The following is an 18,194-nucleotide window of genomic DNA, read 5'->3' as shown; positions in this document are numbered from 1 at the left end:
AAATAACGATCAGCATTGTCTTTCTTTTCGCAATATCTCTCAACCGAGAAGAGGAATCCACGGCAAAACGGCATTGAGCCGAATGTTTCGAGATCCTCCCTCTAGAGAACCCGGCGTCATTGCTTCAGCGACGAAGTTGAAAGCCCCTCGAACATTGACATTCATGACAAAATCAAACTCTTCCGGCGCCCGCTGCCAGAATGTCTTGAGCCCAAAGTACTTTCCGATCACACCGGCGATATTCGTAATCCCATCTACACCACCAAAGCGAGTTTTGGTGGCGTGCAGGAACGCTTTGACCTGAGTACGATCAACCACATCCAATCTCTGGAATGAGTAATCCTGATGCTTGCTCTTCACTCCCCAAAGAAAAGAACGCAGCAAGTCAGCCAGGTTCTTTTCATTGACACCGCATACTGCGATAGAGGCGCCTCTGTCCAGAAGAGCCTTCACTGTCGAGAGACCGATGCCATCTGCTCTTCTAGTCACCACGAAAACTCGGCTTTTGGGAATTCTATTCCGAAAGTTTTGTATTCTGTGGGTGAAAAAACACCGGAGCTCGAATATTCTTCTTCTGCCTCATTAAGGATTTCCATCGTGGATAGATTGACATGAGGGCAGATCACATTCATGATTTGATTGGCTTAGGCCGCCGACATGGATGGAATTCCGCCCACTTCGGCCATCTCAATCGGCTATCGTCCCGCACGGTTCTGGATGAGCAACTTTACATCCAGGCTTGATTACGGAGTCTTTCAAGCTTCCTGAGCCATGCCGCAGGGTCATGCAGGCTGACGAGGCTAGATTATCTTGATAAATCAGTAAAGATCCACAAGATCAGAAGGTCTTTGACGTCTCTGCCCAAGGGGTGTTCTGTAGGATGGTTGCTTGCTCGGCATTACCAGTACAGTTCTAGGCCTTCTAAAGGTGACCAACACTTATTAATGGCTCAGCAGGTGGAACCAGCACTGATCGGACCGTTTTAGAATTGGCCGGTGCCCATAGTGCCGCCCCTGTCTGTCGTCCTGATAGTCATTATGCGTCCCCGTAAGACTTACTATAAAGGCTGAAGCCGCCATACGGTCTCTGACCTGCATCCCGTGTCATGTCAGTATCCGCACAATATGACCTTTGACATTTTGCTGGACTGTCGGCGCTTACAAATAATGTCCACCATATCCGCCGGCCTAAAGCAACGGAATCGGGAGGCTGCAGGCCCGGTCTTGATTCTCACTGCAAGTCGATGTTCTGCACCATCCGAACTCAGAGACTGATCCACCACTAATTTGTCTCTAAGTTGACGAAATCGAAAGGTCCAGGACTCTACCAGTAAAAGAGCATGAGTATGGAGACCTGAGAGGTTGTTTTATCTAGATAACCTGTGTAGAATAGGCCCCGAAAAAGACAAGTCCTCTCGGAATAATGATAAATTATCCCGAAACCTACTAGCAAAGCCGAAGTATATTAACAAGTGGGCCTTCTCGATGTGATTAAGTTACCAACCCTTGGCTGTGGGGTTGAGGCAGAGATACATACTCGAGTGCTGAAGACCCCGGGAACCGACTAGATGTCGCAGTGTGATTTGCCCTTATTCACCTTGATTGCCTACGGGGTAGGGTCGGAAGTTGAATACAAGAGAGCGGAACCATAACGACGACTCCGTCTTGTATAGTCTCCAAAGCTTACGAAAGGATCAACATTTACCATATCTTTCTTCTAATCTGCGTTTGAGTCATAACGCAATCGACAAAATTCACTCATAGCTTAGTCACTCTCTCCTTCGAATGTGGTATTACCTGCGCAGCTAAAGGACGGCGAGTGGAATCGCATACTTTCCGAGAGACCTACCGTGAAGCATGTTCATTTTTTGGTAGCATCTCTTTGCTTCCATCATACTTTTCCCGTCATTCACCTGAAGGTGTGCTTCGCGAAATGCCTGAGCGCACTGGTGAAAATTAGCTGTCGGGAAAACTCTATTTACGATACCTCACTGGCTTCGCTCTTCGACCGAGCATTTGTGGCCAGAAGCCATTCATTGGCACGAGATATACCCATGGAGTGTAAGAAGTGAGTTGCGGATTCAAATTCGTGAGCCAGACTGAGCTGACTGCAAGATGTCTATAGACAAGACAACTCAGATGCTAACAGGATGCTGGCGACGGCTGGGAACAATGCTGCGCCTGCACCCCCGGCAGGTCCGTTCAACGCAACCACCAGCACTTTCTTATGCTTAATCATTGAGCAAGAGTTCCACAGCTGTGTAAAGCACATTAACCACTACCAAACAGGTGATAAGTGGGATGAACTCTCTATCACAGCATACCTCTCGCGAATCGGGCCATATATACAGTTTTCTTTGCAGTTTGGCTTTGCTATGATTGTGCAGACCGCTTCCCTTCCGCTGGAGATTGTGCACAACGTTACCCCGGTTCGTCTAGGATAACTCGTTGCCTCGAGAGGAGGACAGTGAGAACCACATACCTAGGACTTCTGCCCCACAGCCAAAGATCGCTCTTCCGCTGTGATGGTGAAAGTTGCATCGGCATGCTCATTCAGTACTCTCAGAGCAGTCAGAGTGCTAATCCCTAAGATTACCTCCAATCGAGTTCAGAGATTTAGGTCGATTGTATGGGTCTTTCATCAGGCTCTCGCTCTCGACGACATTCAAATTGCTGGCCTTCTTAGGAAGAAACCACGCCGCTGGGCTCACCTTGATTAGTCCAATCTGGCCCCTTATGCCGAACACTATGTCTGTGTATTTGTAGGCATTCGGTGTTTCATGATGCTCTGGAATAGGGACGGTGTGATCAATTTGAAAGAATTGCTTTGCCAGCGGAGAATCCGTCCAACATTCCATTAACGAATAGACCAAGGATTGGTGGTCGCAGAATCAAGCAATCAGCAAAGCAGTCAAGCGCACAAGCGCACAAGCGGTTACGCTAAAGACGTAGACCGTGAATGCCGAGCACGTATGGAAGCCAAGTCTATGTTCAGGAACTCAGATCACTTGCCGATGTCAACGTCCGAACACTCGGTCGCTCGGGGCTCCTGTCAAACTCAGCACTGTCATCTTGATTACGTAAATTGAACAGCATCAATCTGTCCGTCGAGGTGTCTGTCTATCTGTCCTTTTCAGCGAGTTCCTTCTGTTTTGATAGACATTTGGCCTGTGTCAAGCAGACCTGTCTGAAGTCTTTCCTGTCGCCGTCACCCTTGCAAACGTTGTCCTGCTACGGCGCTGTTGACCAAACAGCTGTTCATATATGTCACAGTAGCCTAGGTTAGACTAGTGCCTTGGCTTGGCTCCGCCACCTCATCAGCTCTACCGTAATAACTCGAAAGGGCAGACCCCGGTCAGCCGGGAGACGCTGAGGAGGGCCGAGGACAGTCTATTCCAGGGGTAGTTTAGCTTGGCCTTTGGCTCTCCCTCGTCAGCATCAGTGGGCTACAAGCTAACAGCTCCAGGCAAAGCCTAGGCAACTCCGCATTTCTCTCTCCCAGCCGCCCCCGCAGACGACGTCGCCGTTGAATTACTCGGGGTCGTACTGGGTAGAGTTCTACATACTCGCGTTGAAGCATGCTACCGGTTGATATTTCGTGCCGGCAGCAGTGATGGCCTCTCCGAATCTTGCTTGTCTGACCGCCGTCAGAACAGGCGAGACACCTACCACGAAGCCTCGGGGGAAACGGCTAAAATATACAGCCCGTGCCTGGTGAGTTTACACCTGTATGCCGACTGAGCCCGTCAAGAGGCTGTATGCTGACCGGATATTATCTAGCACGGAATGCCATCGCCGGAAAGTCAGAGTAGGCAAGCTGTGCGACAGATGTTCACAAGGCCCTAGCCTGACTTTTCCCATATAGTGCAATGGGATGGAGCCATGTTATAACTGCGTTTCTGCAACAGCCAAATGTGTATATCCCTCAGACCCCCCTCGACCAAGGGGGCGAGCTCGAAAGGGAGACCCAAAAAAGCAAGTGTCAGTGTCTGATCCTGCTGAAAACTGTTATAGTGAACAACTGGTACGCAGTGCCTCAGTCTGATGCCAATCCTAGGACAAATCGCGCAATCTCTTATGAGGCACAGTCTACAATCCCTTCAAATGCGGATACTCTACTTGAGCGCCTGATGCGCATAGAACGTGATGTTCAAGACCTTCGAGCAGTTCAACATACCGCGTAAGTCGAGCTCAGTTGCTATGGTTTCCCATTCTTTGACAATGCCAAAATGTATTTATCAGTGCTCTGAGCTTATCTACTATCAGTGAAGTCTCCCCGGCCAGGCTTTCGGACCAAGTTTCCGTTTCGATCGAGCCGGAACTTGTCGAAGAAGAGAGAATTGATTCCATACACTCTGGCCATCGTTATTACAACTCATTCGCTGTCCAGATAGAGACATTGAAGAATGCGGCATCGCGCGGCACGTCTGATACGTCTGGTGGAGAAGCTCTTCTTGGGATGGCGTCAAATACAAGTCCGTACGCCTCTGCTCAAAGATGCCGCTCTCAAGCCGCTCGAAACAGCATCAAGACTTTTATATCTTCATCTACCCGCCTGAAGTACCTCCTGAATCTCTTCTTCGAAGAGTATAACCTCCTCTACCCATGCATTGACCAAGATACCTTTAATATTCAGTTGCAGTGCCTCTTACAGCATTACTCGCCCGATCAGGACTGCTTGTGTCTGTCAGATGAGGATCCTGAAATGGTGGTCTTTGCGGCCCTGACATGCATGGTACTTACCATCGCAGAGCACATCGAAGCTGATGGCCACTCCCCGACGGACGGGAGTCCGCGTGAGCGGATTGTCCGTGGACAAGCTTGGTATCGAGAAAGCGTAAGGCTCCTGAGTCTCTCCTCGCGGCACGCGGACAAAATCATGGACACCGTCCGGCTCTTCATGCTCGAAACACTCTATATGTTGATGCGGGAAAATTTCAGAAGGTCATCACAAGCATTATGCAGGGCCGTGGAGCTGTCATTCTCTCTTGGGCTGAATGACGAGTCCACGTGGACGAGTTGCTCTTGCGCCGAAACTCGATCTCGTCGCGTTCTATGGTGGAGCGTATACTTTTTCGACCGAAGGATGGCGTACAAGCTTGGAAGGCCATATATGATTCGCGATGCTGAAGTATCCGTTGCTGATTTCACGGCTGACATACGGGCAATGGAAAGCTCGCGTCTTCATCTTCCGACTCTCCTCACTGGAGATTTGAACCCTTCTGGACCTATTGCGTTAATACCCCTCGACTCCGATTGGATCCACTACCTACAGTTCAATATTGGGTGGGGCCGCCTTTTCTCAAAGGCATGGGATTCTCTTTACAGTCTGACCAGTCCTAGAGCTGGGAGTATCGAAGAAATAGAGATCATGGAGGCTTTGTTGGCAAAGCTTAAGAGATCACTGCCGCCAGGGATGAAATGGCAGGATCCAGTGCGTTCAAGCAGCATGGAGGATGATGTACCAGATCGAAAAGTTCGCATGAGACTGGTGATTTATACGGTGAGTATTCAACCTTACTTCTCACCGCCATTCAATCGCCTCTGCAGCCTTCCAAAGGCGATCAAATCCTGTTAATGGCCTCACTAACAAAACAGCAGAGGGCAAATCTCTTGCAGATGTTGATACGGAACAATCTTCACCTGCGAGGTTGCGAGAAAGACGGCGAATGGGATGCTTCCCGGAGTGATCGGAGTTACACAACCCAAGTATGTCACAAGCTTGCCGCTTCCACCGTTCAGGCAGTTGTATCATACGTTCGGACCCGACGCCGTGAACGCTCGTTTGGCACATATGCCACGCTGTGTATCATTGAATCGCTCCACTACATGCTGTCTGTGCCCTCAGCTGAGGACGGCATCGCATCTTTTGATCTCGAGGCGACTAAGACCTTGTCACTAGAACAAGCCTGGGAATGTTTAAATGACCTGAGTCGTCGCCAGCTGACAATTGCTACCAATGCATTGAAACTACTGAAAGGAATTATTGAGAGCAGGATTGGCAATCAGTTGTCGCTTGGAGAGCGGGCAACCACGACTTCTTTGAACATACAGGACCATCACCCCTCCATTGGCCAGGCCATGATCAACAGCGTTGCGTCCCAGCGGGAAGCCAGTGCCGAAATCACGGGACGTCAGGATCTTGACTTCTCTATCGATCCTCAATTTGCACTGCCGGTCCTACCTGAGCCAGAAGTTGATGATGAATCGCTAATGGGGACTGATATGGGGGGAATATGGAGCACCGAGCATATGATGTATACTTAAAAAGGCCATCAGTGCATATTCTTTCCAGCCTGAAAATACTTTCCGGTATTCCAATAACAAGAGCACCTTTCAATATTCCCGGCCCTAATCAAAGTTTCGAGCCAGGTGCCCGCGGTTTCAGCCGCACATTGATTTTGTTGTGGTCGAGAACATCGTAGACAAGTTTCCCATCATCGGACACGATCTCGCCTCGAACAAGCACCACGGTCTGACCAATAGAAATGACTTTGCATCGGATTTTTACAGTAGTATCTATTTATTGGTAGGATCTCCATTAGCGAAAAAAATTCTTGAATTGAGCAAGAGGAGAGATGTCGTAGCTCACGTCCAGGTGGTGCACGAAGACATGTGACCGAAAGTGTTCGCGTTACGCCGCCAGTCCATCTATGCGCAATATCAGGAATGTATCGCGAAATACAGTCTCCTCGATAGATACTCACTCCCAATACCCAGGAGCAGCGTGCGGCGCTATCGACAGCGATGTGCACTGGTCTGTCCTAGGTCAATATGATGTTGATGAACGAAGCTTCCGAGAAAACCGATCATACCAAGAATGAGTGTTGCGGCTCCTCCATGTAACGAACCTGGGAATAGATATCAGCACTACATCGGAGAGAGGTCAAGCTGATCGGTCTCACCTCCAACGTGGAGAAACTCAGGACCCAGAAACAAGCTGAACACAACCGTGCCGTCCGCCTCAATGTCCTCAAAACGCAAATTATCCATGAGAGTCTTCTCGAACCCCTGTTACTAGTTCACTCGGATTAGTGCGATGCTCTGAACCGATCATGTTTCCATGAACTGCAGGAAGACTTGGGTACATGGAAGTTTCTTTCTCTCATGCGCTGGTGATAGCTACGCCAGTATTCAAATCAGCTTCAAGATCAGATCGTTGTTGGAAAAACCACCGATCCTCGTACGTTTGCATCAAATCTGTTATCGCATCGTGGGCTGCTTTGCCCGTCTTGGCTGCTCGGCCCATTTGGACGGTGGATTTGGGGGGTTAGGCCTTGTAGACACCGCGCCTGGACCAACTCAACCAGAGGGTTTGAGCGCAAGGGTGGTTTGATTAGGGAATGAATGCGATCAGATGTTGGCGGAGGCTTTGTACCAGCTAGGAAGACATAATGACTTGAAGAGAAAAAGGTGTTTGCTAAAGAAACTATGTTCCGAGGAATAGACTGCTTCCGAGCAACGGCGATACCGTGGATCATCTCTGCGTGAGGGGTCGGCATCAACTTGCTGTCCGCCGTACAATGAAGGCGATTGGCCGACGCTTTGGTCATCGCAGCGACCCGTACATTGGAGATCGAGCGCCTTTAAGCTCAAACTAAAAACACTATTTTACTCTTACCGAAAAGGGGAATTGTGTATATCGTTTGAGAATATTCTGTCTAATATAGAAGATATGTTACCTTCATTTCGGTCATTGTTTGGAGGTCACCAGGAATGATAGAGTGCAATTTAGTTTGACACCGGTATTGAACGAAATTTGATGACACTCTGCAAGTGAAGTCTTCCACTAAACGCGGCCTGCGTCAATGTCAACTACCTGGAAGATTCTTAGCTCGGATTCCTATAAAGGTTTGCTCGAATAGTGAGAGGCGTGCTGCTGAGGTTATAAAGGGGCTTTTCTCACTAAGGAGGAAAGGTATTACGTCGGCAATCTCGCTCCGATCGGCCAGTTTTCCCAAGGCATTCGACTTTCTTCAGATTTCACCGGTGTGTTCTGGGAGGCTGCTGGTCATGGGAGTATCCGTGACGCCGCTAGATAACTGCGGTTATTGGCTTTGGCTGACTGGGAGGAAGAGTTAGTTGAAAACATGCAGAGCAATCGCGTTGATCCTGTCTCCATAGCTGCCCATCTCCTGTGCAACTGATTTTGTAGGAGCAACAATTGCTGCTTTGCTAGTGCCATAGGCCGCATTGAAAGGCGCTCCTATTGTTGCTGAGATACTTGAGACGTTGACAATGGCGCATCCAATTGGATTCTAATGCTGTAAGTCGGTGCGGAAGCAGTGCTTGACGCCTCCCAAGTTGATCGCAAGGAAACGATCCCATTTCTCATCCGTGGTCTGCACAAGGGCACCTGTGTGAGTTTCGCTCCGTCAGCCAGAACCAATTACTCCAGCCAGGCTGGTAGCACTTACATTGATTTGGGATCTTTGAATAGTCACTTAATAGATGTTGTAATTCACTCAGACATTCAAATCAATCTACCATCCAGAAGTCCGTACATATTCTACCACTACCTTAATAGCAGCATCAACTTAAGCAGAAGAGCTGACATCCCATTTAATCGCCAGAGCTGTACCGCCTGATGATTTGATCTGTGCCTTGACATCGAATAGCCTTGAGTTCACATCGAGAAGAGCCAATATGGCCCTTTCGGAGGCAAGAACGATTACTTTGCCTCTTCCAATTCCATTTTTTCCCCGAGAGAGACGTTTTTAGACTTCGCGCAAATACCAAGCCTCCGCCAACATTGACTGACCTGGTAGGATTCAAAAGACAATTAAAGCGCAGTTTTTAGGGAATCTATATCCTGCCTGTCACTGGGTTCCGAGGTTTGCAAATAGATTGATGTCACCTAGCTATTCCGACCTTGCAGTATCGAGTTATGACACTATTCAGAACAGACTTTCTCAGAGGTGTTGCATCACAAACGTCTAAGATCAGGGCACGACTCAAAACCAACCCTATATCCATCTTCCTCCAGTGACCTCAATTGTCTGTCCATCCACATAGCTCATCAAAGGACTAACAACTGCTAGGACTGCCCCAGCGGCTTCGAAGGGTGTGGCCGCCCTCTGCAACGGGATATCAGCATAACGTTCGCCAGTCGCACACTTCTGCGTGGCGCCGGGAATGCCCAATGCCACTTGGGTCCCATCAGACAAAGTCATAGTATGGCCCTTTTCCTTCCCAGTTGTCAATCGGGTTTCTATGTGACCAAACGATACACTGGACATTCTCGCGTTGTCAGCATCAACCTACCGAGTTATCACAGGCACGTCAAACTCACGTATTGGCTCGGACGCCGAATCGAGGGCCCCATTCCTTTGCGTTCTGGTCAGCAAAAAGGATCGTTGAATGAGGGAGAGTGTCCTTCTAACCTTGCATATTGTCTTTGTAAGACCGACTAGGCCGGCTTTGGCCCATGCATAGTTCGCTTGTCCTCTGGTCTGGAGTGTTAAAGCTCTCTGCTCTGAAGTAGATCAAGATGCGCTCGCCACTTACGCTGCGCCATGTATTCCGCTTGCACTGCTGATGTTGACAATAGTTCGTGGTTCACCGTCTTTTACACGAAAATATGGCGCGGCTTCGCGAATAATTCTGAAAGGTGCATTGCCGTGGATGGCGACCATCGCATCCCACTGTTTATCACTTGTCTACAGAAAGTCAGTGATGTGATCGACAACTACATAGATACGATACTGCTTTACCTTATGAATCACTGCATCCCATGTATAGCCTGCATTATTCACAATAATATGAATTTTGCCGTTCCCAAATTTGGCAGCTTCCTGCACTAATTGCCTCGTGGTGCTGGCGTCAGTGATATCGCCCGGCACAGCCAACGATCTCCCGCCAATCGAGGCGTTGAGCCTGTCTGCCACCGCATTCGCCTTGGCTTTTCGACGGTTAGATCTATCGGTACGATTAAGGGAGGTAATTTACCAGCATCGATGTCTGAGATGACCACTTTTGCTCCTTCGTTGAAAAATAATTCAGCAACGGCAGCACTAATACCTTGGCTAGCGCTAGTGACGATAGCGGTTTGACTAGTGAGGTAACCGCGTGGAGGAATTAAATGTACAGCCAACTGTGAAACTCGATTTTCCGACATGGTTGGTACAGCAAATTGATGCCCTTCTTTGATTTACAGCAATTTTGAGGAAGTGAGGTCCTTGGAAACAACTAAACGCATTGTCGGAAACCAGGCTGGACGTTTCATTCCGAGGAGGAGGAGGAGGTAGGACTCGCGGCTTTTCAGGAGCCCCGCGCCGAGGAGCACTGAAAACCACCCTCCATATTCGAGAGAAGCAAAGCCAACATCCTGGCGTGGAGCCCAACAGGAGAATATGTTAACAGTCGAAGAGAGAAATCATCAGTAAGCTTGCGCCACCGTCGGTTCAAGAAGGCGGAAGGGGTTAGAGTATGATAGAGTCTCGAGGCGGCCGCAAAATCGTCTTGCGTTTTGCGACTGGCCCATGATCTTCTATTCAAAGTTTCTTGACTAGCTCGTACCTGAGAGAAATTTGATCTTGCTTTGCTTGGCTTCATAACTCAGTCGCCTCATAAGACGGCCAACTGGAGGTGTTGACTCCCGCCCACTGTGATACTTTCTTGCAGATATCTAGAAAGACTTCTCCATCTCTCGCGCTCACTCCTAGCTGCCGGAGTATTTTCATGTGAGTGACACTTGGTGACCCTCCAGCAGGCAGCACGCTAGCTAGGACAACAAATTCATTTTCGATTGGAGTGAGAACACTCAGATCGCCTAAAAAGTAGCCATAGACGACGTATCGTAATGTCCATTCTAGAAATGGTCAGCGGCAATTTGTCTAGTGACAGTTCCACGGACCCAGTTCACTATGGTAGCTGAAGCGAGAAAATATCTTCGGCTCCATGTCCTGAAAAGCTTGCTTAAACCAAGATTGTGATCGTTGAGAAGGGAGGCCCGGCTCGTTTATGAGTTTGGCTCTCCGGATGTTGCCAGCTTCATCATCTGTCTGATCTGCAGCTTGGAGGCTGTAAGACGCAGCGATGGCACGAGGCATGCCGATCAACGTCCAGGACTTTATGATGACTTCGCGCAGTCGAATCGAAAGATTCTGGCGATAAACCTCGTCGAATTTGGCCTGTGCTAGTGCATAGTGGTATAAATCCCCAAACATATCACCTTTACCAGCTGCTGCCAATGAGGTTGCCTAATTCATGTCAATGAGAGTCTAGATACTCGTGCTGTCCCATTAGCAGCACCAGGGAAAATACATGGGTGCTACACACCACCGTTATGTACCAGCTATTCTGCGGGAGATTTTGCGGCATCATCTGCTCTACCTCCTTTAAGAGCTCGGGGAACGACTTCGTGTTGGGAGCCATGATGTTATCCTACGATAAAGTCTCCTCAAGAGGCCCGAAACTGGCTTTGGACTGAAGTACAAATTTTGGCACTGACCAGAGGGGTGGCTTGTAGAGAGGCGGTTTCATGTGGATGCTTCCGTTCGGAAGAGATGGAAATTCATTCCGCGCACACCCTCGGGCACCATAGCTGACTGGATCTTCATATTCTCCAAATGATTTCAAAAGTCTAGAAATCAGGTGTAAACACCAGCGATCTTCACTCGCACCTCTAGTTCTTTGCAAATTATGGTTTTCAGTCCACAGGTCAATGTTTCGATCTCTGCGAAGGATATTGCATCCTTCGTTCTAGACAACCCAAAGTATGATGTCGACAAGCCAGTGAGCAATCGAGCCATTCCGCGCTGTATCTCGAAGAGCAGACTGGGCTGACATAGAATTCTCTCCTATATACGTAGATTTACATTGACGCGCTGGATCAGTCGCGATGGTACTCTGGGCGAAAAGCGCGTACCGCAGTGCGACAGCTCGTGGCAGGTTTCCATGCGTTGGGGTTAAAGCAAGGGGATTGTGTGCTTATAAACTCCATGGCTGACGTAAGTTTAGCACGCTATGATGCTTTGTAGCAGATATTGAGGAATAGATCGACTACTCGATCCTTTTTCTGAGCATCATCGCCGCCGGAGGAATCGTTTGTGGATCGAATCCATACTATAGTGAAGCCGAATCTCTTCACCAACTGAAGCGAGTCACGCCGAGATTTATTTTCACGGAGGCCGAATTCCTGGACAAGATGCAATCTTGTGCTGCGAAATGTGAAATTGGCTGCAATCGTATATTCATCTTCGACCATAGAGATCCTACCATTCCCGGAGGTTTTCGATCGTGGAGACGACTTCTCGAATATGGAGACAGCGATTGGGTTCGATTCACCGACGATAAAACTTCTAGGCATACCATTGCTGCGTACGTCATGAGCAGCGGTACTACTGGCCTTCCTAAAGCTGTTGTCCTATCTCACTGTAACATTGTGGCCGCATTGACTCTGGGTTATGATCAAGAGAGGAAAGATTTTGAGGTACACCGCAAAAGAGACTCAAAGTGTACCAGATCATAAACTAACGTTATAGGTTCGGCGAATCTTGTGTTTCCCTCAATTTGCTACTGCCGCCATATATTCCAATCACTTTTGTCCTTTGCGTCATGGAGAAGTCTGCTTTGTGATGCGTCGATATGAGACGACGGCATTCCTGCAGAATATTTCCAAATTCAACATCACTGAGATCAGTGTTCTGCCTCCAATCCTAGTGCAAATTCTTCAGAATTCGCTTGGGACAAAAGAAACACTGAGGAGTCTACGATATGTGCATGGGGGAGGTGCGGCAATGCCCAAACCCCTTGTGGACAGGTTGAGGTCTTTGCTTCCCGAAGGCACCCCTTGCACTTCCATCTGGGGGCTTTCCGAAGCGTCTGGGATTGGGACATGCTTCTTTTGGCCAGAGCACGATGATACAGGCAGTATTGGAAGGCTGTTACCCGGGTTATCTGCCAAGTGAGTACCGTGCAACTCCACGTCTTGGCTGAGCTAACATGAAATCTTAGGCTGATTGACAGGGAAGGAAATGATACGAGCAAGTTTAATAACAGAGGAGAGCTATGTATCAAAGGCCCGACAGTCATGCTTGGCTATCTGAATGACGCAGTGTCGACGAATGCGACAATAGATCCAGAAGAGTGGTTGAGGACGGGCGATATCTGTTATTGCGATGCGCGAACTAAAAAGTGGTACATTGTTGACCGTATAAAGGTGTGGAAATCCAAAGAGCTGTAATAGTGCCGTTGCGGATGAGCTAATATTTACTTGCAGGACTTGATCAAGGTCAATGCATTTCAGGTTGCACCTGCAGAACTTGAAGAAATCCTACTCCAACACCCGGATATCGCTGACGCGGCGGTGATTGGCATCGACGCCCCAGAAGCTGCAACAGAGCTTCCGCGAGCATACGTGGTGCCACGCCAACCCACAGGCGCTGGCTTGACCGAAGACATGGTGAAAGCATTCGTTGCCGCAAAGGTGGTCAAGTACAAACGGCTAGAGGGCGGTGTGAGGTTTGTTAGTAGCATACCAAAAGCCCTCAGTGGAAAGATCCTCAAAAATCCACTCCGCGATTTAGCCAGAAAAGAATCAAAGACCAAGCTATGATGGAGAAAAAAATGGAATGCTGGATGGTATTGTAACAAGGCAAGGTGGCTGTGCTGTGATGGGCTGTGCTGGGCTGGTAGAGCGGTGGCAAGGTGAAAAAGTTGTCTAGTCACATATCAAACCTAAATGGGCTGGCAGAGAGAAGGTGCGGAACAGTTTACAGTGCTAGCAGTGTGCCATTCATTTTTTACAGATTGAGCAGAGTATTATGAATTCCATAGCTTTTGATGCCGTCTACCTAAATCCTAAGAGTATTTTATCAGTCCTATCTTGTTCCTCGATGCTGCCGCTGTGCTAGGTGTTCGTAGCCCTAGTCGCTGCCTCTCTGGGTGGTGTTAGTGATGTTGTTATCAGTATCAATTAGAAACGCGTTCTCGATTCCCGATCTATTGAATAGGCCTCTATGCGTTGTTATACGTGTACGCTAAACCCTAAAGTGCACTATTACAGTTGGCGACCGCGGGAAGATGATCTATTCATCGAAGATTTGAGCTCTTTACGATAATATCTTAATAAGATACTATATTAAGAATTACTAAAGTTAATACTAAAGAGTAGAGAATACGACTAAATAGGAGTTCGAGATTAACGACTAAAATTTACGTAGGCATCGGTTTAATTCTAAAAGACGATGAGGCTACTCATAGAAGTAGAGTTCGCTGATTATTTAGAAAATCTTTTCTACGAAAGAGTTTAGAACCGAAATATTAAGAAGAATTTAAGATAAATGGCTCTTTTAAGAAGTAAATTAATTAGTCGCGGATAAAATACTATAGTAGAGATATTTTCGAAGAAGAGATACTCGATTAGTAGAATAAGACGCTATAATATTATAGCGTATAAAGCCTAACGCGGAACTCGAAGAGAAAGAAGATTATCTCTCTAAGATCTAGAAGTTCTCCTAGGCGAGTCGTCGAAAAAGTATACTTATCGAAGAACTAAGATATAAGAAGTAAGAAGATAGATACGCGGAATAACGAAGAAAAGAAGTAGAGAGACACGGAATACGAATAAGTTTTAAGATAGAGAAATATTTTAATAGAGAATTCGATATAAAGCTATAATAATAATTTTAGACTATTACGATTAGATAGATAAAGAAGATATTATCGACGGCTAGCTATTACTACGTCGAATATAATTCTCTTAGCTAATTAGTGTTCGAGGTGCGAACTTAGTCGGCGCTATAGAGATTACTCGCGTAATATTAAAGCTAATTAGAAAGGTTAATTCTCTCGTATACGGAGATTACTCATAGATCGGGAAGATTACGAACTAAGTATTAAAGGGCGAGATCTATCCGACTATTAAATTAAGTTCCGAGAAGAAGGCGCCTTACTAAAAGCGTAGCTAGTTTACTTATTAATTTAGCTACTACTTAAAGGAATCGGGGATATACGCGAGCTTCTAAACTAATTCTTTCGAAGTATAGAAGCGATAGCATCGGAGTAATCTAGAATATCGAGGTTTTAGAGACTAGCTACGAGTACTTCTTTAGCGTCTTTCGCTATATTCTTATCTTCTTCTAGAGATTCTTTATAGTCGTCTTCGTTAGAACTAATATAAATAATGACGACACCGGATTCGACGATAATAGCGTAGAATAAAAATAAGCTAATTACATTAAAGATATCGTAGAGAAGTAAGAAGAATTTCGAATATTTATTCTTTAAAGGCGTAAATACTACGGTATTCTTAGAGGATTTCGAGTATTTATCTTTATATAATCGATAGTTAGAAGAAGATCGTACTAAAGCGATTATTCGTTTTTATAACCGTTTCTATATAGTAATTATTCGTAATCTATCTAAATATAAATTACGAAATTAGAAAGATATTAAGCGAAAGATACTAAAGAAGTGAGAGAACGAAGATAAAGATTAGCTAGTGTTAACTCTTTTCTATTTATAATCGCTTAAGAATAAAAAGCGAGAGAGTAAAAAAGATATACGTATTTATCTACGCGAATTTAAAAGAATTAACGATACCTTACTTAAAGAAGAGAAAGTAATCTCTATTTAATTAGATAGATAGTTACTAAAAGAGTTATCGGAGCGAGATCGTAATAAAATTATCTTAGATCTAGGTATCGATTATAGAGATACTAAAATAATTAAGTACGATAAGATTTATAAAAAGACTATAGATCGCTCGTAAGCTTATTATAATACTAACCGTTTTGTAGACTCTTTAGGAGATTAAGCTTTAAATGATCTAGTGAAAGAACGTAAAGAAAAGTTCTCGATATTAAGATAGAAAAAGAGAAGTATAAAAGATAAGAAAAAGAATAAGAAAACTAAGAAAACGGTTAATGAAGTATCTTCTTAGACTTCTTAGATTAAATAAGGAATAGTGCTTTTCTCTATTAAGCTATTATTAGCGGAATATATTAATGAACTATCTAATCGTTTCTAAAGTGCGATGATACTAGAAATGAGAGGCTTAAAGAAATAAATATAAGTAGTAATAGAGATAATTAGTACCTTAGTAAACGTAACGATAGTGAATTTAGATTTATCTAGTCATATATTAAATCTAAATTTAGAGCTAAGATCGAGAGTATCCGCGACCGAGAGACCTAGCTATAGGGAAAATCGACGTAATATAATTTATTACTTTTATAGCGAGGTTAGATATATATAGCCTCGCTATTTATATCTAGAGAAATATCTACGAGCTAAATAAATTTATTTTAACTTAAGAAATTATATTATAATAGAGCCTAAAATATCGGAAAAAGATATTAAAGAAATTTATTTTCTATAATTAAAGACTAGATTAAACTATCTTAGAGATATTTTTTATAATTTAGAAGAGTTAATAAAGAGTCTACGCGTCTCTTATCTTAAAGTAGATCTATATAGAGACTCGATCGTAATTAATAATTCTTCGAAAGAGAAAATTAGAGAGGCTATAGTTACGATTATCTAAACATTTAATAAGAGTAAAGCGTAAGAGTCTAAAGCTAAATATAGTATAGTAGATTATAAGATCATTTTAAAACGATTAGAGAAAGAAAAGAACTATCTAATTACGAAGTAAGCTCGATTAGAATAATATATAAAAGAGATTCTTAAAGCTACTAATTAAGCCACGGAATAACCGAGAAAAAATCCGATGAGACGGATACGTTTTATAGAACTAGAAATTATTTACGATAACGTTATCTAAGAAGTTTCGAAAAGTTAAGATACGATAATGAAAGATACGGAATTAAGTTCGGTTATATAACGTTAAAAAAGAAGAACGTATATATAGAAATAAGAGTAGCTCGTGCCCCGTGAAAAGCTTTAGAAGATACTTAGGCGAATGTCTACGAAAGAAACGATAAGCTTAGTTAATAAGATTTTAAAATAGAAAATAGTCGGAACTACTATTTAGAATATATTAATTAGATCGAAAGAAGTACGATAAAAGCTATTCTTAAGAAAAATTTAGGAGTATAACGAAGATCGTTAAAAGCTTCTACACCGTAAGGCGCGGGTCTCTAAGGTGCGACTAAATAGTGAGAGTAGTTATTCTTAGATCACTAAGTTAACTCTTACTAAATGTTCGTTTCTAGATATTAAGCTTCACTATAAATATAAACGAGTATTAGTTAATAGCGAAGCGGAGATAAATTTAATCTCGAAGAATCTTATAATAAAAATCGAAATGAAAAATACGATTCGATTTACTTAAAGCGTTACTAGCCTTATTAGCTACGATAAGAGACGTAAGTAGCGGTTCATTAAGTTAATTAATTCGTTAACGTTAACTATTACCGATATGAATATTAAGACTTCTATTTATATTGCACGAGTTATAGATTCTAGTTATCGATTAATATTAAGAATTCTATTTTAGATTATAGCGCGAATATAGATAATACGAAATAACGATAGAAATTACGTAATTACTCTCCGTTTATAGACGAATAGAGATGTCGTTTAAATTAAGATAAGAGAAGAGAAAGTTAATGAAAATAAGAAAATCGTAGAAATAGTAAAATTATTATATAGTGAATTAAATTAGTTAGCGAATAGAAATATAAAAGATCTTTATTCGTCTTCTTAAAAGACTTAATCTCTATAACGATAAGGAAAAGAGAGCTCTACTAGAAGAACGAAGACGAAGACTAAAAGAACGAAGACGAAGATAAAAGTTCGGTATTAGTGGGAAGAGATATAATAAGTAGAGATCTATTAGATTATATATTAAATCTAATTTATTAGTACGACGGAGAGAGTCTAGTAAACGAGACTACGGCTAAAGTTCGTCGGGTTATTATCTCGTCGAAACTTCGAGATAAGAAGAATAGTCGATAGCTAATTAGACTCTCGAGGCGAAGAGATTTCATTAGCTTAATTAATAATATAAGAAATAAGATAAGATATAAAAAAATTAAAGTAGTCTAAGGCTTAAGAGCTCGCGTAAATACGCTTTATAAGCGCAAGACTAATAAGGTTCTTCCGGTGAATATATCTTAAACGGACGAAAGTACGCTAAGTAAGTTAATCGACTAAAGAAAGAGAGTAATAGCTAGGGAAAGAGCTATAGAGCTCTATTTAATACCGTACCGCTATAGTTAGTGAATTATACCGCGGTTTATAATCTTTTAAAGAGAATTACGCTTAACGCTAACGCGACTAAAGTAG

The 18,194-nt window shown here is 44.4% G+C and overlaps 6 protein-coding genes across 6 annotated transcripts; 2 read left to right on the top strand and 4 right to left on the bottom strand.

The window, feature by feature from the left end:
* Positions 1–39: 39 nt before the first annotated feature.
* On the bottom strand, positions 40–596 carry A1O5_01337 (uncharacterized protein; the record flags this gene model as incomplete). Its single annotated transcript, XM_007741956.1, has 2 exons — positions 40–473; positions 554–596. The coding sequence occupies 2 exons, from the start codon at positions 594–596 to the stop codon at positions 40–42; spliced, it is 477 nt and encodes a 158-aa protein (XP_007740146.1).
* A 3,272-nt stretch (positions 597–3,868) lies between these two features.
* Positions 3,869–6,266, top strand: A1O5_01336 (uncharacterized protein; the record flags this gene model as incomplete). The annotated part of the gene is made up of 3 exons (XM_007741955.1): positions 3,869–4,179; positions 4,242–5,502; positions 5,601–6,266. The coding sequence occupies 3 exons, from the start codon at positions 3,869–3,871 to the stop codon at positions 6,264–6,266; spliced, it is 2,238 nt and encodes a 745-aa protein (XP_007740145.1).
* Positions 6,267–6,354: 88 nt separating this feature from the next.
* Positions 6,355–6,992, bottom strand: A1O5_01335 (uncharacterized protein; the record flags this gene model as incomplete). The annotated part of the gene is made up of 5 exons (XM_007741954.1): positions 6,355–6,518; positions 6,592–6,650; positions 6,707–6,758; positions 6,815–6,850; positions 6,905–6,992. The coding sequence occupies 5 exons, from the start codon at positions 6,990–6,992 to the stop codon at positions 6,355–6,357; spliced, it is 399 nt and encodes a 132-aa protein (XP_007740144.1).
* A 1,973-nt stretch (positions 6,993–8,965) lies between these two features.
* On the bottom strand, positions 8,966–10,116 carry A1O5_01334 (3-oxoacyl-[acyl-carrier protein] reductase; the record flags this gene model as incomplete). Its single annotated transcript, XM_007741953.1, has 6 exons — positions 8,966–9,230; positions 9,292–9,326; positions 9,383–9,446; positions 9,507–9,658; positions 9,713–9,900; positions 9,948–10,116. 6 exons carry the CDS (start codon positions 10,114–10,116, stop codon positions 8,966–8,968), a joined length of 873 nt encoding a protein of 290 aa, XP_007740143.1.
* A 433-nt stretch (positions 10,117–10,549) lies between these two features.
* Positions 10,550–11,167, bottom strand: A1O5_01333 (uncharacterized protein; the record flags this gene model as incomplete). The annotated part of the gene is made up of 2 exons (XM_007741952.1): positions 10,550–10,809; positions 10,855–11,167. 2 exons carry the CDS (start codon positions 11,165–11,167, stop codon positions 10,550–10,552), a joined length of 573 nt encoding a protein of 190 aa, XP_007740142.1.
* A 475-nt stretch (positions 11,168–11,642) lies between these two features.
* Positions 11,643–13,557, top strand: A1O5_01332 (uncharacterized protein; the record flags this gene model as incomplete). Its single annotated transcript, XM_007741951.1, has 6 exons — positions 11,643–11,735; positions 11,813–11,950; positions 11,998–12,432; positions 12,485–12,906; positions 12,957–13,161; positions 13,222–13,557. 6 exons carry the CDS (start codon positions 11,643–11,645, stop codon positions 13,555–13,557), a joined length of 1,629 nt encoding a protein of 542 aa, XP_007740141.1.
* Between the last annotated feature and the right edge of the window lie 4,637 nt (positions 13,558–18,194).

The sequence above is a fragment of the Cladophialophora psammophila genome (genome assembly GCF_000585535.1).
Source record: "Cladophialophora psammophila CBS 110553 chromosome Unknown aczJe-supercont1.2, whole genome shotgun sequence".
NCBI lineage: Eukaryota > Fungi > Ascomycota > Eurotiomycetes > Chaetothyriales > Herpotrichiellaceae > Cladophialophora > Cladophialophora psammophila.
Note: the sequence above shows the minus strand (reverse complement) of the source record. Positions and strands in the feature narration are given on the sequence as shown.